General features: G+C 44.4%; 1 protein-coding gene and 1 long non-coding RNA gene across 2 annotated transcripts; both read right to left on the bottom strand.

Moving 5' to 3' along the window:
* Positions 1-600: 600 nt before the first annotated feature.
* On the bottom strand, positions 601-1,492 carry LOC120653486 (protein MAIN-LIKE 1-like). Its single transcript, XM_039931222.1, has 2 exons — positions 1,027-1,492; positions 601-933 (listed from the first exon to the last, which is right to left on the bottom strand). The coding sequence occupies exons 1-2, from the start codon at positions 1,228-1,230 to the stop codon at positions 601-603; spliced, it is 537 nt and encodes a 178-aa protein (XP_039787156.1). The 5' UTR covers positions 1,231-1,492.
* A 12,959-nt stretch (positions 1,493-14,451) lies between these two features.
* LOC120654066 lies at positions 14,452-23,290 on the bottom strand. The gene is made up of 2 exons (XR_005666968.1): positions 23,094-23,290; positions 14,452-14,793 (listed from the first exon to the last, which is right to left on the bottom strand). It is a non-coding gene; the product is annotated as an uncharacterized LOC120654066 (long non-coding RNA).
* Between the last annotated feature and the right edge of the window lie 1,949 nt (positions 23,291-25,239).

The following is a 25,239-nucleotide window of genomic DNA, read 5'->3' as shown; positions in this document are numbered from 1 at the left end:
ATCTAGTGACACACATTGTCGAGAAAGGATGTCCAGTCCTTGATAAACTGCACGTTAAATAGAAATTAGTTTCACGTTATTAGTATGTGGGGACTTATATATTTTTGTTACCTATGATCGTGGCGCTGAACACGATCCAACGCTGCAGACACAGGGAAAGACTGGCGTCGACCGAACTGCCTCATGACTCTATCTGCGTAGTGGGCCTCAACTGCACTGTCGTACACCAAAGCTGCAGTAGTCATCCATAGGCCCTGGTCCTGTGTGCACACCGATGATATCCCAAGCGGTGCACGTGCGGCTATAGCCGAAGGACTGTATGGCTCCCACACAATGTCTTCTGAGGTCAATCGATCAAATTCGGCAACAAACTCAGGATAAGACCGCCGGGTCTGTACATGTGCCCATGTTTTCTACAAAAATAAAAATTATGTGTCCATAAGAAAGGTATTGAGGGAACAATGTATGACCATAGTATGCATAGAATATAAATTTTTTTATAAATTTTTATCGGGTCCATACCTGTCGAGAGTACCAGAGAGTCCCCATGGAGAGTCTGTCGTCCTCCGTGTCACCGTATATATCCGGCTTGTACGGAGACTAGTCAATCATAGGACGACCGATAGCAATCCTCTCGTAAGACCAAAGCTGTAGCAGAATTGGGCACCCCGTTAGGACAGCATTCCTATCATTCTGCCGTGATGCCTTGCAGAGTCCACGATATGTGCATGCAAGAACCGCTGAACCCCAACTATATAAGGGAATGGCATCCTCATTTGCATCGGCGATCTCCTGTGCGTAGGGTAGAAGTACCCTATCCACACAGTGGCCGTGTGAATTGTTGAACATGATGTACCCAAACAACCACAGCAGGTATGCCTCGAGTGATCTAGTCACGCTGTACTCATCAGCATCGGCTGCCAACAGATCCGGCTTCAATGAAGTACGAACATTGAGAATAAGAAACACATGAGGTATTTCAAAGCCATAAAATACATCAACACATCATTTTGTACGAAATTGTACCTGAAACTGTAGGAGCCATGACTTGGAAGGGCCTTTCGACTGTGGGTGCTCATTGAAATCTTCAAGATCAATCGTGGTGGCAACACCTGCAAAACATTCCTCAAGATCCTCCAGCCACGTAGAAGGTGCCACGTGGGGCCCGACAGCGTCTCCGGTGATAGAAAGACCAAGCAGCATCGCAACGTCCTGCAGGGTCGGTGCCATCTCCCCACAAGGGAGGTGGAACGTGTGTGTCTTAGGTCTCCATCTATCAACGAGAGCTGAAAGTAGAGACTTGTCTAGCTTCACAAAGCACTCTCAGCAAGACGAGCCACAGTGAGAAGACCTGCCTCGCTCAGCCTGCATCATACAGTGCACAAATGTTAATATATTATATAACGAAATGTATAACGGATAAAAACAGAAAATAGACGACATATCACCTGGGCACCCATCGTGGGTCTACAGGAACCAACTCTGCAGGTGGACGTGGATGCAGCACGTTTAGTTCTTGGTGCTAAACCTTCGCAAGGAAGGACCGATGACCCGAGTCTATTGTTGGGTCCAGCATCGCAGGAGTAACCCCGGCCATACCTACCACGTAAGATCAAAACAATACAATACAATCACACCCATCTAAATATTTCTAATAGTTCCTTATATTTCCTAAATAATTTCTAAGATTTTCTAACAATTTATAATAATTTCTAATATTTTCTAACATTTTATAAATTTTCTAATATTATCTTGCAATTTTTAAGATTAATTAATTAGATTGCTAATGTAATATATCAATGCTAATCACTACAAGTAACTACACCGAAATGTACCACTAATCAGTCTTAATAAAAATTAAACTGATTGCTAATCTACTGTTTCAACAAAATAGTTTCTATAATTTTCTACAATTTTCTAACATTCTCTACAATTTTCTAACATTCTCTACAATTTTCTAACATTTTCTATAATTTTCTACAATTTTCTAATATTATCTTGCAATTTTTTTGATTTTCTAATACTTCTCTAATAATTTTCTAGTATTTTCTAATACTAAATCTAACACTAAATGTACTATATCAACGCTAATCATTATAAGTAACTGCACCTAAATGTACCACTAATCACTCTTAATAATAATTGAACTGATTGCTAATCTACCGTTTCAAAAAAATAATTACGACATAATCTATTTATCAAACGTAGAAAATTTTAGTTACCTACAGTCGCCGGCTTGAAAATCCGGCAGGGCTTCGCCGCTTTGCCTCTCCCTCACCCCTCCTCTCCCTCCCTCCCTCTCTTTTCTTTTTTTCTGGATTTTTAGATGAGGGGTGAGGGGCAGCCAACACCTTATATAGGGTTGGGGGGCCGGTCGTCCCGCAGCCGGGCGGCCTGTGGGGCCGGCCGCCCTGCTGCCGGGCGACCAGCCCCGAAGAACCTGCGCAATTTTCTTCGCGATTTTTTTTTCAGAAATGCCCCTGATGCCCCGCTGCCGAGCGGCCCGGCCGCCGCCGCCCCGGCGGAGCGGCCGGGGTATATTCCTGTAAATTTTCAAATCGAAAATATATTTTTGTAAAAAATGAAAATATAAAATATTAAAATAAAAAAAACGCGAGCAAATGGCGGGAGCCCAGCGTCAAGTTGAAGACTCAAGCGCGCGTGAAGATCGGCCCAATGTTTAGGCCCAGTTTACGTTTATATATGCTCTGCTTGGGAGGCAGGAAAAGGTACGGTGGTTGTAATCGACTTGTGTTCTTCCTGCCCCCCTTCATTCCGCTCCGCTCTTACCCCTCTCTCAAGACTACAGACACGGTGGTTGTAATCGACTTGTGTTCTTCGTTGAGTGATTAATCGAAACACTGTCGTGATCATAGTACCATTTCTGTGTGTTCCTAGTGTTCTGTGATTGATTGTTGTGATCCGGATCCTGGTATTACAGTACGTAACCACCCCCCCCCCTCCCCCCCCCCCCCCCCCGACATTTAAAAAAGGAGCTGCTTTAATTTTCTCTGCTATTATATCGTGTCTTTCAAAATTGCATATGGATTTCTCTGACTGATCAACGTTTGTTCCAAACCTAGCATTAATGGTTTGTTCCAAACCCAGCATTAATGGTGGTTATGAATCCGCACAAATAATGATCCCTATTTTTTAATGTAATAGTGGGGAAACATCAGGGTGGGCTTGAAGACATTTTCTTTAAGAAAAAAAATAAAATCATTTGGTCAATATATTTTGCATTCACGATCTCAAACCAAATATATAGTCAAACAAAGTATTAGTAATAGTTCAAACCAACTAGTTCTTTTGATGGTGCCGGTTTTGGAACCTAACTAATCATACACAACTTTGATGACATGCCAAGAAAGCTATTATTAAGAACAAAGAGAAGGAAAAAGATATTACATCTGGTTGAACTGGGTACGCATGATTTTCAAGAATTAACGAATGCGAAACAACTAGCACAGGACGGAGCAAGTTTGGAGTTTTATTCATTCTATAGTAAAACCTAAAACAAAATGGAATTAAATGATACTATGAAATACTAAAATTATTTAGTATATAATTAACATGATGAAGTGTACACATAAAATAGAGAAATGTTGGAAACATTTCCATGTAGTAATAATTAACTTGCACTACAGGAATTGGCCTCTATAGAGGTGTGGGCCGAAATCGCGTAGCGGCGGGCCCATGACACAGCCCGCCGCTACAGAGCAGGACGAGCCCCGCTTGAGACGCCCCGCCTCTGTAGGAACCTGGTTGCGGCAGGCCGTGGCATAGCCCCTCGCTACTCGGCGTAAAGTAGCGGCGGGCCGTGCCACAGGCCGCCGCTACAACTCGGCGGCAGCCTGTGGCACGGCCCGCCGCTAAGTATGTCGAGTAGCGGCAGGAGATGCCACGGCCCGCTGCTACTAATGGGCCTAGATATATAAGGGAGCCCGGGCCACCACTGTTCAGACCAGAACAGTGGCGGCCCGATAATTCGGGCAAAATTCAAAATTGACAGGGGAAGATTTTGAACTCTTTTTTTTGCAGAAATTTGTTATCCAAGGTAAGATCAACTCATTTCCAAGTTTTTGCATGCTATGGTTTTGATTTGAAGCTCAGTTTTGGGTTTGAATGTTTGAATGAATTTCATCAGAAATCTCAAGATTTGTGGTGTTTTGGTGAGTTTGAGTTGCAATTTATGGAACTATATCTCATGTATGACCCTCTCCGCAAAAAAATAATCATGTTTTTGTGGCCTTTTTCATGTGATTCAAATGAAGTATTTTGCTCTTGAGAGAGGAGGGAAGTTAGGGTTAGGGAGAGAGAGAGAGAAATGGTGTTTTAAAAAAAAGCAATATAAAACTAATGTGTTGTTTAAGATAACTTCTTGTTTATCTTTGGTAAATCATAATATCTTGCCATGTGTCATAATTTGACTTGTTCTTACTCTACCATTGTATTTTGAACTTATTTAAAATAAATAGTCAATAATTTTGGAATTTATTAGGTAATTAATTATTGAGTTTACCATTTATAAAGTTTTGCCACATGTGATAATATTATTTGTATCACCTTAAATTGTAGTTCCACTTTTATTATTTTGGAAAATTAATTCCTTTATGGTACCATTAATTAATTGATACTATTTTCTTCTCGGTCATAACTTAATTATCCTAATATGCGATAATATGTAGTGTCCTTGTAAATAAGAAAGTTTGAATAATAATTGCAGTTCCACTGTTATATTTTTGAAGCTTAATTCCTTAATTGATACTATTTATTATCCTTGTAAACTCATAACTAAATTGATTCCACTGTTGCATTGGATGGGCCTAACGAAGTCGATGAGCTTGTTGAAGTAGAAGAAGATGTGGGAGGAGAAGAATCGTCTGAGGAAGGAGATGTGGGAGGAGCCATGGATGTGGAAGATGATTTCGATGTTCAGGAATTATTCTGCCACATTGAACCGCAAGTGTTGCTGCGTGCCGGGACAATGTCAAAAGGGCTTGACAACTTTGATACATTGGATAAGGCATCGAAGGATCCATTGTACAAGCAATCAAAGGGATGTGGTAAAGAGTTTACAGTGTTGCGTATGGTGCTTGAGCTTATGAAACTGAAGGCTATTCATCGGTGGTCAGATGCCAGTTTCAAGGATTTGTTGGAGCTTGTTTCTGATGTACTGCCGAAGCCAAATTTGTTGCCAAGGAGCACCTAGCTTGCTAAGAAGCTGATATCCCCACTTTTGTTGGGCGCGCAAAAGATTCATGCATATCCAAATCACTGCATTTTGTATGGGAAGGAGTACGAGTACACCGTAAGATGCCCTAGGATCAAGCGTAGTCGGTACAAGAGAAACAACAATGATGGTGTTGACAATGTTGACACTGGGAAGAAGGGTACCTCTAAGGGGAGGAAGAGGAAGAAGACTCCTGCCGTGGATGACAGTGATGATACGAAGATCCCTGCCCTTGTCATGTGGTACCTCCCTGTGGTCGACTACCTCAGACGGTTGTTCGCCAACCCCAAAGGTGTTTCATTGATGACATGTCATACGAGCATCCCCAACGATCATAAGTATAGGCATCCCGCCAGTGCAACCCAGTGGAAAACGTTCGATGCAGAACATATTCCTTTCTCTAGTGAGCCAAGGAATATACGGTTTGCATTGAGTACAGGCGGAATGAATTCTTTTGGACAAATGAGGAACCCACCCAACAGCTGGCCAGTGATACTAGCATTGTACAACATTCTATCATGGTTGTGTCATAAGCAGAAGTACCTAATGCTGTCAATTCACATTTTTGGGCCTAAAGAAACGGGTAATGAGATTGATATATTCTTGGAACCTGTCATGGAAGAGATGCAGAAACTATGGGAAGAGGGGGTCCGTATGTGGGATGAGACGCGAAGAGAGTACTTTACGCTCTATGCTATGATTTTTGTCACAGTAACTAATTCCCCGGCACTAAGGGCGCTTTCAGGACAGGTGAAAGGAAAGTTTGCATGCGTAGTATGTATTGACGAAACCCCCTCTATGTACCTTACATCAACCCAGAAGCTGGTCTACATGAAAAATTGTAGATTCTTGCCGAGGAAGCACAGATACCGTGCAATGACGAGGCAATTTGATGGTAATGCTGAGGAGGGAAAACCTCCTCGATGCTGCACCGGAAAGGTCGTGTTTGAAATGGTTAAAAACATCAAGGTTGTTCTTGGGAAGGCGGTGAAGGTAGTTCCGAAGTCAAAAGCTCTAACACCATTTAAGAAGCAATCCATTTCCTACAGGTACCTTCCATACTGGAAAGATTTGGAAATGACTCCCACCGATTGGATGCACATTAGGAAGGGTGTATTTGATAGCACTTGTGGCCTTTTACTCGATCAACCCGGGAAGACAAAGGATGGACTCAGTGCACGCACAGATCTTATTGAGATGGGTATAAGGCCAGAGCTCCAGCCGGTACCAAGACCAAATGGCAAGTACTACCTACCCACAGTAGGATACACCCTCACGCGTGAGGAGAAAACAGCTTTCCGCAAGTGCCTACATGGGATTAAAGTACCGACATGTTTCTCATCAAATGCCAAAAACCTCGTCAACATGGAAGAGTTAAAGATAAGTGGGTACAACACTCACGACTGCCACACAATGCTTGGTGTGTTTCTTGCAATCGCCGTCAGATCCATCGATTTGGGATGGGTGAAGTTGCCCGTAACGCGCTTGTGTTACTTCTTCAATGCAGTCTCGAAGAAGGTCATCAGTGAAGATGAGTTGAATGACCTGCGGTGTGTTGACGCAGAAATATCCCGGATCAGCGAACACACTCGAGGGCCTCGGAGATTTGCTTCGCCTCCGATACAGAAGCCCGATCGAAATTGAGGTCCGAGTGTGCCAGTCAATTTGACTTGCAATTGACAAGAAAGACAAGTTTATCAAATAACAAGGGTTACTGATCGGCAGGTGTTCCGAACAGTAATAAGGGTCGATATCGGCAACAGAGCGCCAGTAACGGTTTGGGGTCTTGAATAGATTTCGATCGACTATAAGCAAAGCTTAGCCGATGATATCGAATTCAAGCCGATGGATAGAAAAATAGATCAAAAAGTAAACTTAGACCAGATTAACAGAATAAACTTGCTAAATCTAACTCAGATCTACAAAGGTAAACGTGAGACAAGGTCTAAATCAAAGCAACCAAAAACGATTACTTTAAATCAGAGCAAGCTGCACGTGCGATAACTAGTGTAACAATTAGATAAGCAGAAGAAACAGTGATGTGCCCGGAATCCCTACAAATCCTCTTGATACAATAACTTGTAGGAGATTTACACTCTAAAAACAGCGATGTGCCCGAAGATTAGAGAGTAAAACACCTGGTAAAAACGAGACTTACAAGCAAGCCGGAGATCAAAGATGATGCAGCCTTGCCACCCAAAAGCAAAACTTTACTTTTTGTCGTTGTTCCATATGTGGAAAAGATTTGTGTCCCGGGGTGGTTGCCCATTCACTATTCCCGACCTTCCCAGCGCGAGGAGTTGGTGAGGGCGTAGGGTTCCCGACGGGCAACTGATTCCAGAGTCCGAAGACCAAGCAGGGAGTCAGAGTTGGCTAGGAAGAGCCTGTGAGCCCCGCAACCAACATGTCGACCCGGCCGAGGGTGTCCTTCTTTCATGATGCTAGGTGTTGACGGTCCTTAAGTGCAAAATATATGCCGTCAACTCCTGCATAAAGACATGAAGAATGAACATCAACAGTAGTGGTAGGAGTTATTACTAACGAATTCCACGAGTGTTGGTGAATTGTTGATTGCAGGGACACAAGTCGGGAATAACATAAAAACACGTAGAAGACACAACAGAAATACACAGAACATCGCTGCCTGCGTTACACATCCAAAAGAGGCCCATTTGACAGAGCAAACTGACCAACCAAGGCAGGGCACCGCAAATCCTGGACAAGGGGCCCACAAGGAGTGCACTGACCAAAGATGGGCCCAAACCACCTCAGAAGGGGTTTGGCCGAACCCATGGATGGGCCGACCCTTTACTGAGGCGGTTCTGGCTCATCTTTTGTGGGAAGATCGTTCTTATCCTCTAGAAGGCGGTTGTCAGTATTTCCATATTTATGGATTGCGGGAACCGACCTCTAGCACTATAAAAAGGGTCTTCCTCACCCCCTCTCAAGACACACCACCAAGGGACATCTTACACACCACTCAAGAGAAGATGTAGTGCTCCATTTCAAAGGCGAGGTCCTGCCTAGGCTAGTGCTTAGAGTAGGAGGAGGGTGAGGAGTAGTTCGGGGAAGCGCTGGGCCTGTTGGCGGTCTTCTCCGGTCTTGTACCTCTACGGATGCCGGCTTCCTCATGTATGAGTAAGTTAGTATCCATATTTCCTGTCTTGCATAGTACTTTTATATGATTGAGATCAGTTCTCTTACTCGCGGTTCATCGCTCCGTATATATATGGAGTGTTGTAGTTTGCTACGGGTCGACAGACATATTTAGACTGAAGTAGTAGCCAATAGTGCAGACGTGGTGTTTGGACTAAGGGTTACCTTTGTTTGCCATATATCTCACGGTCTATGAGGTAGGCCAAAGGTGGTGACAGCCCCGTCGGTCTTTCATAATCCTCCACGTTCGGATATAGCGTAGAGTTGTTGGCCGGAGTTTCCTATCCATTTCAAAGGTAAGCCGGTGCCCAAAGCGAGTATTCTGCCCAAGAGTTCGACCTTTAACTCATCTTGAGTGCTACCGCAGGAATCCTCTCCTTCCTCACGACATATCCTGGTGTGTCCTTGGACCGACTAAGTTAGGAGTTAGCGCACTCACATTCCCTGTGGATACGTTACCCTTGAATACTCACGGGTGAAAGCTAGATGGTATCCGTGCGCTTGCGGATTTATTGCGTAGTCGTTAAAATACCCAACAAGCTTTCTGGCGCCGTTGCCGAGGAACCATTGCGGTTCTAACTTTGAACCTAGTTGGTCCTCGTATCTTTATCTTTCAAAAAAATCTTATCTTTTGCTTTTCCTTATCTCTATCTCTACTACCCTACTACCCTTGGAAGGTTATCCTCCTACACACCTTCCATCCCTTTGGGGTGAGTCTTTAGAGCCATCCTTATAGCACCTAGATCCTCATCCGGCTACGAGATTCATCCCTGAAATGTTCCCGTGTCAAGGCAAACTCTGTTGACGCTGTTTTTTTGGCAGGCGTCAAAGGAAATATTGAAAGGAAAGAAATGCTAGTTTAAGGAATGGCGCTGGATGTGGCATGGAGAATCGGCCATGATTCGTTGCCGATTAGGAGTCCCGGTGGTCGGTGAGAAGATTGGATTGATCATATCTTGAACAGCTCTGGTTTGGAAGGCGGTATCTTTATTTGTTATGAATAGTTTTTATTATTAAATTCAGAATTGTATTTGCCGTAATCGGCTAGGACTGTGATAGCGTGGGGTATAAATATGAACCCCCGGTCATTGTATAAGATTGATACACATCCAACAAACACAACTTTACTTCTCCTACAATTTACTTTTCTGTCGGCGGCTTCGCCTTTTTTCTTTTTCTGCGAGTTCTTTCAAGCCGATCACGGACGCCTCACATTCGAGAGACTTGGTTTGCTAGTAAGTTTTTGTTTACCGAGTAAATCTGAGCTTTAGCATCCGGGCGTATCGCTGTGGCTTCGTTCAGATCTATTCAAAAGTTATCGAATTTATCTAAGCCTTGATCTCAGTCGCATCGCTGTTTTCTCGTTTAGATCTATTCACAATTTACCCGGCTTAGCAATCTGTTTAATCGGCTATCAGTTCCCTTGTTGTAACATTACACCTTGAAAAGCTGATTAGATTGGTTGTAAGCTTAGCTTGTTCAGATCCATACATTCATGGGTTTGCGCATTGTTTCCTGGCACGTGTCGGTTTTAGATCTAGCCATCTGTTGCATACCGGTATCGGGAGCTTCTTGCCGATTCCCTTTAGATCGCTTTTAATACATGTTTATCTTATCCGATTTGTTGTCATTTTCTGTATCGGCAAGGCCTTGCCGATATACTAAGTGAGAGTTACTCGGAAATCCAGCCGATACGCTCTCGTATTTGACGGTTTGCTGTTTCCTTATCAATTTACAAGTCAAATTGACTGGCACACCTTAGTTTGAATCAAGTGTGTCCGAGCTTGGCGTACGGGGCTCTCGGGCTTGGTGTGTGATCGTTTCACGTCAATACATCTTTTGGCACATCCGGTGGGGCCAGAAGAATCAATATGTCCAAAGCCGAGGTTACAGAGGACAACTACATCCCGAAGAAAACCTGAAGGATGATTAGAAGGCAAAGCTCAAAAAGGCTATAGATGCTTATAAAGAAGCATGCCTCAAGTCATTCAGTGCAACCAGAGGTGGAGAGGTGATCAAAATGTTCGATTTCCCTACTCTCCAAACCATTACTGAGGCGCAGAAAGAGGACAAAATGGTGCACATGGTACATCAAGCGGTCGAATAGGCTTTAATGAGTCATGCTCCGGTCATGGCCAATTCTGTTCATAATGCTGTGGTCAAGACACTACATGAAGGGGGATTGCAAGGTTTTATTGGACTGGCCTATCAGCAGGCTAGTCAGATGATCTTTGCCCCTACCGGATCGGCTACTACAATACCTCCAGTCCTCTCTCACAGTCAAATAGAGGGAAGCATTGGAATTTCACAGTCGATTGGTTTGACAGTGCCGCCTCTGTTCAGCCCTGTGTTCACAAGCTCTACTCCAATGGCCACGCATACACAGGGAGGCTTCATGACAGGATTCATTGTTAGATGGGACCCTGCTTCTAGTCTTGGTGTGCCTCCGGAGTTCCTGATTCCATCTATAATGGGGCAAGCAAGCTCGTCAGCTTCACAGCCGTCGAATCAGCAAGTAAATGTGTCGGCTCCACAGTCGACTCAGCCTCAAGATAGCACGTTGGCTCCACAGCCAACGACTCCAAATGCATCAGCACCGCAGTCAACGGGTCCAACTAACGTGTTGGCTTCCGGGCCGACACCACATCAGTAAAATTTGGCGATGCTAATACAGCCCAAGTCTCTTACAGAGGTCCTCATGTCCAGATTTCCTCACAGCAAAGGAGTTACCTGGGTATTCCATGATCCAGCAAATGGTTCTGTCCGTCATGTGAATGTGCCATATGTATATCCTGTGGCGCATCAACAAGCTAACCAAGGGTCAACGCAGAGAAAACACCAACAATGAGATGGTTCTCTATCAGATGTCAGATCACTCAGCATGCTACACAGAGGACATCGGCTGTTCAGCCGATGTCTCCAGCCAATACACAACTTGCATCAGCAGCCTTGCCGATGGCTTCACCACCATCACAATCAGCGCTAGCAGCTGGTCAACAGGTTGACTGGACATCTAAGATTGCTGAGGTGATGAGAGATCAGTTTGGGTTAAGGCCAAAGCAGCAAACACTCATGTACAAGACACTTTATCCATCTGCGTATGATCAGATCTCGTTCCCCCACAAGTACAAGCTATCAGATTTCACCAAGTTTTCTGGGCAAGGGGAGGTCTCCACAGTCGAGCACATCAACAGATTCATCATGCAATGTGGAGAAGCAGCACATAATGACGCACTAAAGGTGCATTTGTTTTCTATGTCTTTCTCAGGATCAGTCTTTACATGGTTTACGACACTTCCAGCCAACTCTATACTGTTTTGGGCCGATCTGGAAAAACAATTCCACCGGTTCTTCTACTCCGGCGTGTGTGAGATGAAGCTGACCAATTTGACCAATTTAAGGCAAAGGAACAAGAGGTTCAGAGACGTTAAGAACCAGTGTTATATTCTGGTTCTGTCTGATAAACAACTATCAGAGGTTGCTTATGTTTTAAGTGGATCCACAAATTGGATTCTTTTTTAATAGAAAGTCAATGAGCGATGTCAGATGCTAACAGGAGGTAACTTTGATTTAGTAATTTTTTATTCTTAATCTACCGCATTTAGTTGTTTAATTATTAATTATATTCTCTTCATCTTTTGACATCTCGTACTTCAAGATCAAAGTCATATGCTATTCTAATAGGCCCCACTTTAAAATTTCGTATATAGCCTGTTTATACTGGCCCGGCCCTGGATCAAGATCAAAGTCATATGCTGTTTATACATGCGCGCAGGTGGCAGCTAGGAACCAGGTGCTGAGCTCGGGTGATGTGATGGTGTGCAATGCGCGGCACGGTGCTCCAGGCTCCAGCTCAGATTGCGCAAGGGAACGGTGCAGGCTAGGCGCGGCACTTAGCATCTCTGCACTGGGTACGGGATAGCATCCGCTATCCCGCCTTGCAGTATCGTTTGCCGTAAAAATGTGCTGCAGCGGGCACGGTAAATGCTTACGCTATCTTCCCAGACCGCCGCCCGCACGCCATTTCCAGTGCGGTATGGACCATACGCTATTGCCTCGTGCGTGGGCCCTCTCTGTCCTCCCGCGCCGTCCCCAACCGCCGGAGAGAGAGAGACGCCGGAGGGAGGCCCGACGCCGCTGCGCGCCTTGCGCCTTGCCGGATAGAGACCCGACGCCGACACCGCTGGAGCTCCGGCCGGCCGCCCGCCGCGCTCCGCCTTTCGTCTCGGACAGGCCTCCACCGCCGCTCTGCTCTCCGTGCCGTCGCCCCCGCGCCGCAGCTTTGCCGTCGCAGAGGACACGCGCCGCCGCCGCCCCTCGCCGCTACTCGTAGAGTAGGTAGCGAACGTCCACTGCGAGCGACGCTGGCCCACCTCGCGTCCGCGGTCGTTGCTTCCCCGCCGCGCCGCGCGGCCGTCCCGAGCGCTCCTCCACGCCGCTCAGAGCATCGCCGCTAGTGCACCTCCGCGTTGCTGCGCGGCCATCCGGAGCAGGGGAGGGGGGGTGACCGGCCCGCCACGGCCGCCGCTCCGCGGACACCCCACCGCGCGAGCTGGAGGTGACCTGACGCCCCGCGCCGCTGCTCCGCGAGGAGCTGTTGCAAGCTCCACCGCGCTTGGCAGCCGCGCTGCTCGCCTGCGGCGGCGCACGCTTGGCCTGCTCGTCCGCCCACGGCGGCGCAGAGCTCGCCCGTCCGGTGCGGGATGTAGGGCTATGGGCGGCGGGGGATGCTAGGGAGGTGGCGCGCCGACGGAGGGGAGCCAGGGGAGGGGGTCGCGCTCCACCTGCCGTTGCTGCCGAGCCACAGGTACTCCCCCACCGCCGCCGTCGCGCAGGTCCGCCGCACGGGTGCTTGCCGTGCGCCCACGCCGCCGCGCACGCACGCCGCCGGATGCGCTCACGCCGCCGGATGCACTCACACGCTGGCTCTCCGCTGCCACTGCCGGCCGGATGTGGCGACGCCCCAACGCCGGGAGCTGTGCGGGGCGGGCACCTCCGCTCCGGCGCTACCGGAAGCTGAGCTCGGCCAGGAGCTGCGCGGGCCGGGAGCCGCGCCGCGCGGGGGCTGCCCCGTTGCTCGAGCGCGCGCGCCGCCGACGCACCGAGCAGGGGCCCAGCGCAGAGAGGTAGGGAGGGGGCAGCTAGCGCAGCTACGGCGAGCTCCAGGGGGTGGCGGCGTCAGGGGAGGGGCGGCGCGGGTGGGAGAGAGAGGAGGGAGGGAGGAGAGAGTGGAGGGAGCGGGGTAAAAAGGATAAAAAATTCTGAGATGTGGGTCTCACTTCTGGTAGTTTATATAGAGTAGAAATATAGAGGATGAATGAGTGCGGACAAATTATATTTAAAGGAAAGAATCTCGATGACTAAGTAAGAATATTTCTTTTAGAGAATGAATATAGAGGAGCATGATTGCAGACAGTCTTAGATCAGCTCAGCTCTGTCCGATATGCAGTCCACATCAGACGTCCAATCACCTAAGGCCTTGTTTGTTAGCCACTCTAGATTATATAATCTAACTTATTGGTGCTGAATTATATAATCCAGAATATTAGGTGGGGAGTAAATCTGAAATAAGCTCATTTTTGTAGCTTTATTGGATTATCACAATTATCTATATTATTATAATCTAGGCTGTTTGTTGACCATCTTAGATTAAATAAACTAGATTTCATAATCTGAGGGGTAAACAAACAGGCCCAAGATCAGTCCGGTGGGAATTCTTTCCGAAGGGTACGGCTAAACTTACGGTATCATCAATATATAGGAGGAGAGAGTAAAGTAAGCAAACTTTTGGTGAGGGTGTGGGATTGGACAAAGTAAAGGAGTGGAGTAAAATGGGGTGTGTAGAGAAGGTCCGATAAGCCTACTAAGGTGGCCAGCGTAATTATGTTGCAAGCACACACAGTAGACCCGTGCATAGAGCCTTTAGTGCGCTGATGGAGGTATGTCAAGTGCTTTTGCTACACCTATGGCGGATCAGTTAGATCCTTGTAAACATAGAGTATGGTTCTGAAATCCATCCCGACATGTATTAGCAAATATGAGCACGCGTTAGCCAAAACATAGGAAAACAATATATGAGATAAGAAATAGAATTTGAATGAGTTTCACAATGGTGAAATTTGTTTTATCAAATAATGATTCACATTGTGTTGGAAAGCTATATATTTTTGTCACAGTTAAAGCTTAAAGACCAATATGGAACCAACCATTGCTCTCTCATGGAAAACCACAGTTATTGCTATATTTATAGGAAGATGTGTTTGATTCTGCATTGACTCTAGCTGGCTCAAAATTCAGCAAATGAAGCATTCATCGAACATGGCACCATGGACTTGCACCAGGATATGGACATGATGTGCAAGGAGGATCATGAGGGGAATGATGACCACCGACACCAGTCCCCGCTGCAAGAAAAAGTGCTATTAGTATCGGGCCGTAGGGGCCTTTAGTACCGGTCGCGCCAGCCGGTACCGGCTGGCCGGTACTAACTGGAGGTCCATTTAGTACCGGTTGCTAGGAACGGTACTAAATACGCCACTCACACCATCCAGAAAATAAAAAGTGAACACAAAAGTGAGGATTCGAACCCACAACCTCCAACCTCGCGTGTAGTTTTCTTACCAACCCACCTATGCATGTGACTAGATGCGAGATGCTTTTCTTTTAAAATAGCCCTGGAGGCCTATTTTGTACCGAGCTAAGATGCTGACCGGTACTAAATGGCCGCGCCATTTTAGTACCGAGCCAAAACACCAACCGATACTAAAAAGTGACTTTTAGTATAGGGTGGTGTTATGACCCGGTACTAAATGGCATTAGGAGGCGTCAAAATTTTGAACCGGTACTAATATCATGGATGAATGACTAGTTTTCTGGTAGTGCCTAAAGTGATGATAATCTACAACAAATGATACTATTGTTAGGGGACTATACATACATCTCCAAGAAATCGAGATTTCTCCAAGTCGAATAAAATCTTGTAATACTTTTTATTTGGATCGAAAAACTCCTTATCCAAACAGAACAGCAATAAACACCACAAAACAACACACCTGCCAAGGCATGCCACTGCAACCGTACTACAGGCCCAAAATATAAAAGAGTTTTTGGGTAAGGGCATTGCTCTAATAGACTTAGGTTAGGATTTGAACACCCATCTTTCTGTAAGCCATATGAACGATTACCTGTGGTATGTGGAGGTTTACCATTTCCAACAATTTTCTAATCTACTAACAGCATATGTGCAATAAAATTAAAAGAAATAGTGATCCCCACCAAAATGCTTGACATGCTTCGTCAACTAGGTCAGTTTCTTTTTTGCGAGGAATGAACTCCCAAAGGTAAATCACCCTGCTAACAATTCGAATTTACATGTCACGGCATGCCAGTTAGAAACCATAGGCACATAGATGGAAACTTTTTGTAGAAACTCAATCAGATGACACTACTACAAAAATGATTTGTAGCAACACTCTATTTTTAGAGACGGGTCAAAACACAAATGGAGCGAGTCACTGTACAAATTTGCATCATTTTCAGAGGTGGGTATGGCGTCATGTTGTAGCGACAATGGCCTCTCATGCCACATTTCAATATAATGTTTTGGCGATTGATGACACACACAACACTTGGACTAATATATGTGTTAAGATGATCATTATCAGGCTTATAGGTCCAAGGGGTGAAAAGATACAAAACCCCGAAGAAATCAGGTCGAAAGGACAAAGACAGATGTAATTTGCACTCACCGGTTAAACCGACGTGAGGCAAATTACACTCACCGGTGCAATGGGCTCAGTAGAGACCAAGTCAACAGAGTGCACTGGATGAACCGACGATGGGAAAAGATGTATCATCGGTGCAACGGATCCAGAAGCTAAGGCTAGGGTTCAGCACCGGTTAGACCAGCGATGCTCAAATTGAGCGTCGGTGCAGTTGTCCAGAGACTCCATTTTTTGGGGGTTTCTGAGCTTGCACTCACCGGTTAAACCGACGATGATTTCAAGAGCGTCAGTACAATTGATCAAGTAGCCGTTGGAGCAGTAACGGCTAGTAGCTGGGAAAAAGCATTCACCGGTTGAACCGGTGATGACAAAACTGGAGCGTCGGATCAACCGGCGTTCAGGAATTCTGTCAGCCTTTCCCAACGGCTCTTTTGGGGTGTGTGGGATATATATACCCCCCAAGGCCGGTTGCTGCATATGGTTGGATGCCAAAAAGGTTGAAGGAAGTGTTGCCCAAGCAAATCATCATCTCCAACCATCCTAGCAAAGCTTAGTGTCATATCTAGCTTGTGAGAAGCTTTGAGAGAGTGCTTTGTGCACCTGTATAGGCTTAGTTCTTGAGAGAGCTAGCTTAAGAGAAGTCTTGCCGAGGCAAGCAAAGCATTCCCGTCGACGACCCTCCGACTTGGTGTGGAGTGGTGCCGACACTTTGTACGGGGGAAGAGGAGACCCCCTCCTTGGTGGAGAAGCTCCGTAGTGAATTTCGGCCGGGTGACCGAGAGAGACGGTGGCGGTGCACGAGACTCGGTGTCTTATGGGCACTTGCCTTTGCTTGCCGGTGCGCCTTGGTGGCCTAGTGCAAGACGGTGATCGGAAGAGCCTCGGTGTCCCGTGGACGTAGGCGTTTGAGCCAAACCACGTTACATGACCATGTCTACTCGGGAGTTTGCATCCCTCTTGCCCTTACCACTTTACTTACCGTATTACGTTTCCGCATTTACTCTATCTTGTGTGCCTTTACTTTCCTAGTTAGTTTGATTAGGATTGGCTATAGGTTGCAAGTCTTTTGGAGTAAGTAAAGAGTAGCATAGATAAACCTTGGTAATAACTAGCATGTGTAGGACGTGTTAGGTTTATCTTATGCAAATAGTTTGAGCCCTAGGTTAGAAAGCGAATTAGCGACCCTATTCACCCCCTCCCACTCTAGGGTCGGACACACCGGTGATCCTTACACACGTACCCCTCAAAAGAGCATTTCTAGGGGGCATTTACAGGGACGGGTGATGGTCTCACCTATCTCCGGGTGATGGTATGGCCCGCCACTACAAATGGTATCATGTAAAAAAAATACATAACTTTTTCATATGATCTCGGATAAAGTCAAACTTTGCATCAAAATTGTAGAGAATGATGAGATCTAAAACTTTGTAGTTGATAACTTTTTCATTGAAGATCATTTAATGGTCCAAAAAATTATTATAAGTTCTCTAATAGCTATAACTATATAGTATCTCATATAACTTAAGTTATACTTTGAGATTTCCACAATCTTAACCTTCATATACACTGTAATATACTTGAATTTTTTTTACTTCAATAGTTCACAATAACCATAATATAGAAGTTACACTGTTTTATTTCTTTTGCTATATGTAAAGATTTAAATGACTTTTGGATAAAATAAAAAAATATTTTTAGGGGCAGGTGGTGGCGTCACCCGCCTCTAAAAATCAATTTTAGATTTAATATAATAGAGTAGCTTACGCCAGAGTGTCACAAGTGACTGTGTAGTGTGGTAGTAAGGGATGTATGTGCGAGGCTTGAGGTAGGCAGTTCAAATTCCAGGTGATGCAAGTGTGCATATTTCATCAAAAAAAATTGTAGCTTGACACTTGGCTAGAATATTTTTTTATTTTTATTTTCAGTTTTTTATTTTTTTTTTGAATTTTTTTTTATTTTCTAGACATGGATTTGTAGGGGTGATCCATGGCATGACCCGCATCTAGAAATCAATTTCTACGGCCAGGTCACACCATGACCTGCCCCTAAAATCATTATCAGGGACAGACGCATTACTCGCCCCTAAAAATAATATTTTTAGCTGCGAAATTAGGGGTAGCACCGCACCCGCCCCTAAAAATATATTTTTACATGTCCTTAGAAGTCTTTTCTATAATAGTGTGACAAGGAAGAATCATTTTCGAAACATATGGGTCATGTTTGTGAATTCACTTTGATGATTGATGCGTGCCTTGGCAAATGCTACTACTAGTATAGCAAGACAACAATGGCCGTAGAACACACAAACTTGCTACCACCATCCACTACTAGAAAACGGGCCATCAGTCTAGGCCAAAAGTACCAGCTGTTGTTTCAAACAGTACTGATGCGATGGCAGGGTGTTCAGGGAGGGCCTTCGGAACCATATCGTGGCATGACCCAATGCCAATGATCCAGCATCGACACAGGATTGTGCCACAACCCGGTACCAAATGTTCCTCAGGGCATAAGCACGGGTACTTAGTGGGGAGGATGACTACTGGGTGAACTTTGAAAATGTGCATGCAATATACTGTCGAGCTCTCGACATCTCTCTCATCGCCTGGTGGGTTCTATAAGTATTGACTACTCTCTAGATTAATACATTTTATTAACCAGTCTTGTTCTTTATGTACTATCAAATCGCCTGGTGGGTTCTATAAGTATTGACTACTCTCTAGATTAATACATTTTATTAACCAGTCATGTTCTTTATGTACTATCTAATTTATATTGTATCGTGTAGTATGGAGCTTCAAAGATGCCAAATAAGTATGGCAGCATATGGTGGGCTTTATGGGTGCAATGCTTATCAACGAGGCAAATTTACAGACTAAATATCAGGACACGTGCGTTAACATGTACAAAGCGTAGCTGCGCAATATTACAAACCCTGTATACTAAAACCTACAACTTCAAGTAAATCTTGATCGACTTGTACCTCTTTTCTATTCCTAAATAAATGCTAAGTCTAATGCATATGTATATATGTTTATATATCCATATGTGCATGTGTCATTGGATTTTGCTCGCAGTTTGCGTAAAGTCTAGCGAACTTATAGTGTTTGGCTTGAAGAGGAACAAACACACGATAATCCAACACATCATAGACCCATTGAATATGTATGTTTAATTTGCACAATTAAATCCTTTTAATTTTTAGATCAATTATTAAGCATCAAAATAATATTTTTAAGTGTAGGGTCTAAAAAATTTGTGAAAAAGAACAAAGGCACTGGTAACTAGAAAGAGGAGTTGACCGGTACGTGGGATCGCTATCTGTTTTCATATCTCATTTGATGTTCTGTATACGCATACAAAAATATTGTATAACTAATTTATTCCTCCTATAGTGTTCGAGACAAAAAAAAAAGAGGAAATAATTGGCGTGGGTACTACGTATGTGATTACATGCATATTCTAACCTATTGTGGGAAGGTTACCAATGAGGACCTAAGAGTACATACAAATCGTTCACAAATATGTTTCTAAATATACTAGCGTGATGAATTAATATACCGAGTTTTTTTAAAAATGATAGATGATGAGTATCAAGGACTATGTTCTCCAACTGGATAGGATCACGATCATGTCGGACCAGCTAATATGATTCATTATGACCGAGATCCTGGATCAGGAGACGAATTCTACCACAACGGCCATATTAATAGACAATCCTCATCGACGTCGTGAGGAGCTTAATACTTGCATAGTAATCATGACAAAAATCATGGCTCATTACATTTTTAGTACCTGTGCTTGTGACATTTGTATATTTGTAAATATTATTACGTCTAAATAATTGAATTATATGATTGGCTGTGACATTTAGTTATTTTCACACATTATTCGAAGTCAAACACGACTAATGGATGTATAGTAGTGTATAGCATGCAGGTGCAGCAATTCTAAAAGAATTAACAGTAATAAACAATTTAAATAATACAGGATTTGGGGGAAAAAAGGGCAAAACCCTTTGGTACCACTGGAAAGGCTAAACGGTACCAAAGGGCCGCTAGCTTACGTTGGCATAGGGGCGCCTTTGGTACTAGTTGGCCTTTCCAACTGGTACCAAAGGTGGACTTCAGCATCGAGTAAAATCCATGTTCATGAAGATCGCACCTAATACTGGTTGAAGAACCGGGACTAAAGCCGGTTTCCAACCAGTACCAAGGGAGCTTTTTCCTGCAGTGTACGGCAGGCGGCTGTTTATTCTTTCTAAGATGCGGCACACAGTATATATATAGTGAGGTGTATAAGGTGACTTCATCAAATCTAAGATTTGTCTTCTTGGGATGCATAGTGGTATGAAGTACATGGGTGTATCCATAGGGGTAAGTATATGCACATTATGTGAGTATATGCTGTTTTACTATGTATGTTCGGGAAAATATAGACTGTAGAGAAAAAATAGAAAATGAGAATTACATGAGTCAACATATATAACCAAGATTTCAATGTGCAGTAAAAGAAACTTCTTTCTTATAGATATGAATATTTAATTCATGTGAAAGGGCATGTAGTCTAGTGATTGAGTCTTGGTAGCACCTCTGGTCCTGGGTTCGACTCCCCCGTGAAAGCGAATATTTTAAAATTTAATAGCGTTGTGTTTTCAGTGGTAGGCGATATTTCCGTCGATAGCAAGGTGACATTTATGATGACTTCCTCAATCTTGAGGAGAAAATTGCATATTTGGGACTCAAAATATCGCGCTTCGTAGTTTTACCAGTTCTAATACTGAGGCAAGTTGCAGCGCATTGCATTGCTTCTAATGGAGGCATCAGGAAACGGAAACAAGCTCCAAGCTAGATGTGATTGAGGTGGAGGGGAACAATGGCGCGTGAAATTCGACTGATCTGCTGAAGCTGATCGTGCTGTTGGGGCAGTTGGGCATTTGGGTTCGAGAAGATACTCTTAATACTATACACCCGGGGAGGGAGAGCTGAGGGCGCCCGGAGCCTCTCCGAGCGACACGCGGTGGAGAGAGGACGGCCGACGCGAGCCGTGGATTGGCGGTTCGGTCATTTCTCTGCGGCGCATTCGCTGCAGTGGGGTCGCGTGCCGCACCGCCTCCCCTGTAGCGCCTCGCCTGCGCCTGGGTCCCGCCGGTGTCCCCGTGCCTGCTTTGCGCGCCTCCTGTGCTCCCGCCCCGGCCTTGCCATCCCCGCCGCCTCGGCCTCGGCCGCACCGCCGACCGCCCGATCCGGCCCCGCCGCCACCGCGAGGACATCCCGGCCTCGGCCATGCCCGCGCTGCCGTTCACGCCACGGCAGCCGGCGCGGCAGGGCGTGCAAGCGGCGGACAGCCACAGCGGCGGAGGGAAAGAGGGCGGTGGTGCCTGGGAGCGGAGGCGCAGATTTGAGCGGCGGCGGCGTCAAGGACTCGAGATGGGCGGCAGATACGGTCGGCGGCGGTGTCGACACGGGCGTCGAATCCGGGATCCGGGCCGAGTCGAGGCCCGCCGGTGTTCTCGGCGTGACGTGGCGGAGGGCGAGGCATGCAGCTGCCGCCGGAAGTCGCCTGCCTGCGTGCTCTAACCCTGGGGGACGACTAGCAGGCGGCAGCATGGGGGTGGATCGAGGACGGGCGGCGGCGCCGAGGTTGGAGGAGGGGATTGGAGAGGACGGTCAATGGCGGCGGATCTGGGCGGCGGCTAGGGGCGGAGGCGCGGCTGGTGGCGGAACCGGGCGCGGCGGCGTGGAGGCGGAGTCATGGGCGGCGGGGCGGCGGCGGATCCACGAGGCGAGCGGAGGCGCGGGGAGCGGTTCGAGAGTTCGCAGTGGAGCCGTGGAGATGAGGTCATGGGGATGATAAGGGAGAATGAAAAAAAAAGAAAAGGAAATAGAAAAAAGAAAAAAAGAGAAAAGGAAAATAGAAAATAAAAGAAAAAAATTGAAAAAAAAACTAATGAGTGCGGCGGAGCGCACCATCTACCTAGTTGACTACATAGGCACAGCGGCCAGCCTGCCTGCCTGCACAGGGCGGCGGCGGCAAGGCAGTAAAACACACCTGTTAACGCACCTATCAAGTGAAGGGCAATAAGTCAACTCACCTACCAAATATATGAAAAAAATAGAGAAGAGAGGAAATACAGGTCTGAAAGTCAAGTGCCATACGGTTAGAGTCCTATTTTTGGGAAACCAATATTAGAAATGGTAAAACTGTGAAGCGTGATGTTTGGAGTCCCAAATATGCAATTTTGTCTATTAGTAGGTGGTTCCCACAAGATCCTAGATCTCGAGAATGGTACTTTAGTTGACATATTTTTACCTTGTGGGTTCTAATAGACCGTTATTTTTTTCAAATGGAAAATAAAAATAGTTAGAGCAAAAAATCAATTTAAAATATTTTGATTCACTGACAGTGTCCAAAAGGAACCACACAATCATAGCTGGCCGAATGATCAATAATTATAGTACTATAGCTAACATATTCTTTTTGTGTTAAATTTTTTTTACAGAAGATAATAAGGGTGAGCCAAAAATTAGTTTTAACATGTATTGAAACACTGACAGACTGCCTCGGAGGAACCATTAACATGTGGTCTCACATTAAGTTCATCATTTTTTAAAAAGATTGTTTCACTTATCTACTACGAGCACCTATTCACGAACGGAGTCATTAAATCAGCTGATCAACGAGCAAATGACTAATTCTTCCCTTATGTCAACTTCAAAACACTAATTACCAAAAATAATAGATTGCTATGAGACTATGTGAACTACTACCGTTATGACAAGTGGTACGTACGTAGGTATCTACTACTAGTACTAGAAGTTATTTACAGACCCAAACTTGCGATATTGTACCAAATTAAACTTGCTCATGCTAGATTCAGGTCGTGGTTTCTTGGAATATCTAGTAGGCGCACATAGACGAAGTAGGAACTCATTCAATCTACTATGGAAGGTTGTGGTTTGGGACAAGTTTTCACTACTCACCAGGACTTTGATCTGTCATGTTTGTCGTAAGGTCATCACTTTGATGGGCAATTGGAGCCATGGCCAATGCCACCGCCACCAGCAATACGATGATGCTCGAAGAACGCGTAAGCTTGCTCCAGCACGCGGCCACGGTAGCCATTATATTATCTCAAGTTCTGAAAACCAACCCTGCCGTGGCCATCCCCTATAAATTCCACACCCTAGAAATTCCTCCTGGTGTCTTCCCTTGGTGGAAATGCAATAATTCCGCCCCCACTAGGTAGTTCTGTGCGCACTAATAATTCCACTCAACATATACAATGCCACCCGCAAGAAACCACTCTTGTTTTTAAATTATTCGCACTTCGTGATGTGGTCATTCAAAATAAGGACATGGCACTTGTTTTAAATGTTTGACCATTTCTTCGTAATGGTCAAAAAGGTTCCAGATTAATTTTCAAATTGTTAAAGAAATATTATCTGGCATGTCACTTGTTTTAAAGGTTTAACCATTTTTCGTAATGGTCAAAAAGGTTCCAGATTGATTTTAAAATTGTTAAAAAATATTATCTGGAAACGTGATCTTGTTCTAAAGATCAATACAATCAGAATTTGATTTAGATGCTAGAATTAAAATTTATATATATTAAATTTAAATTTATTACATAAATATAGGGTGATGTCATCAATCTTGTCTTTTACTGCATGCAAGTATGAGTGCGCCACAATATGCTCCAAAATCAGTCTATAATGATTAGAGTATTTCATTCATCCTACCTCAACTATTGGAGAGGTGGTCCATAAATTAGTTCATAGCTAAAGGTACCCATAAGTTTATGAGCTGCCCCATAAGAAATAAAATATCAATTTATCTCACTTTCACCTTCTCTTTCTCTCTCTCCTTCATTCTCTTTATCCATGTCACCTACTAACTACTACGTACTTTTAAAATGAACATTATGAACTTTGCAATAGCTATTGCCTATTATAAATAAGGTCACCACTAAGGACTACTTGGTCCATATACATTGGTGTTGCCCTAAACCTATCTACCATAAAAAAACAGTAGGACCACTTGTAGGGAAAACTACCCAGACATTAACTTGGGAAGTTGCTAACATCCATCCAATGTTAACTTTTATTCTAAATCAAATCGACATGGTGCAGGCAGAGACGATTAACGATATCAGCAACAAATGATACACGCGCGGCAGCGAAAATTAATCAGGCGCTGAGCTCGGGCGAGACTGATGTGTGATGCGCGGCACGGTGCTCCAGCTCGGCTTGCGCAAGGGAAGGGTGCAGGCTAGGTCTGCGTTGCTAGGCGCGGCACTTGGATCAGCTCTGTTGTGTGACATGCAGTCCACATCAGACGTCCAATCACCAGTCGCGTGGGAATTCTGCTAGGGTCGAGGAGAGAGTAAAGTTAGCAAATGTTTGGTGAGAGTGTAGGGACAAGATAAATGAGTGATCAGTCGAGTAAAGTGTGCTGATGAGATATGTCGAATTCGGATAGCACCTTTTACCACATTTTAAATTGAATATGGATACGGATTCAAATATACTCAGATACAAATCCAAAACAGATACCTCGGATTCGGATTCTAATTCAAATATTTACTTGATATATGAACTAACGTTTAGCTATTTTCTTTATTAGTAGTTTTAGATTACAAAATAGTTATACATGTACAAACTAAAGTATAATATAATAATATAATATAGATAGCTAGTTAAAAATAGTTTATTTATCAATAAATATGTTAATAAATAAATACATAAAAATAAAATTACAAATAAAAATATATTGCAATAAACCTATAAATATTGTTTATTATATATAAATAAAAAGTATAGAAGTAATTATAAGATAAAACAAGAATATTTAAAAGTAAATTTAATCTTTTTATATTTTTATTATAAAAATTAATAATATGGGTTGTCAGAAATGAATATAATTTTTTAAATAGTTTTAAAATGAAAACGAATACGGATAGTGTTGGATATTGTCGAATACGGATGTGAAATCGGATAGTGAAAAACAATGAAAATCGGATTCTGATGTATCCACTTTACTACAACATTAAATTTGAATACGGATACGGATATTTATATTGATGTTTAGACAGATATGGATGTCGGATAATTCAGATATCTGCTATCT

Source organism: Panicum virgatum, chromosome 1N (genome assembly GCF_016808335.1).
Source record: "Panicum virgatum strain AP13 chromosome 1N, P.virgatum_v5, whole genome shotgun sequence".
NCBI classification, from domain to species: Eukaryota; Viridiplantae; Streptophyta; class Magnoliopsida; order Poales; family Poaceae; genus Panicum; species Panicum virgatum.
Note: the sequence above shows the minus strand (reverse complement) of the source record. Positions and strands in the feature narration are given on the sequence as shown.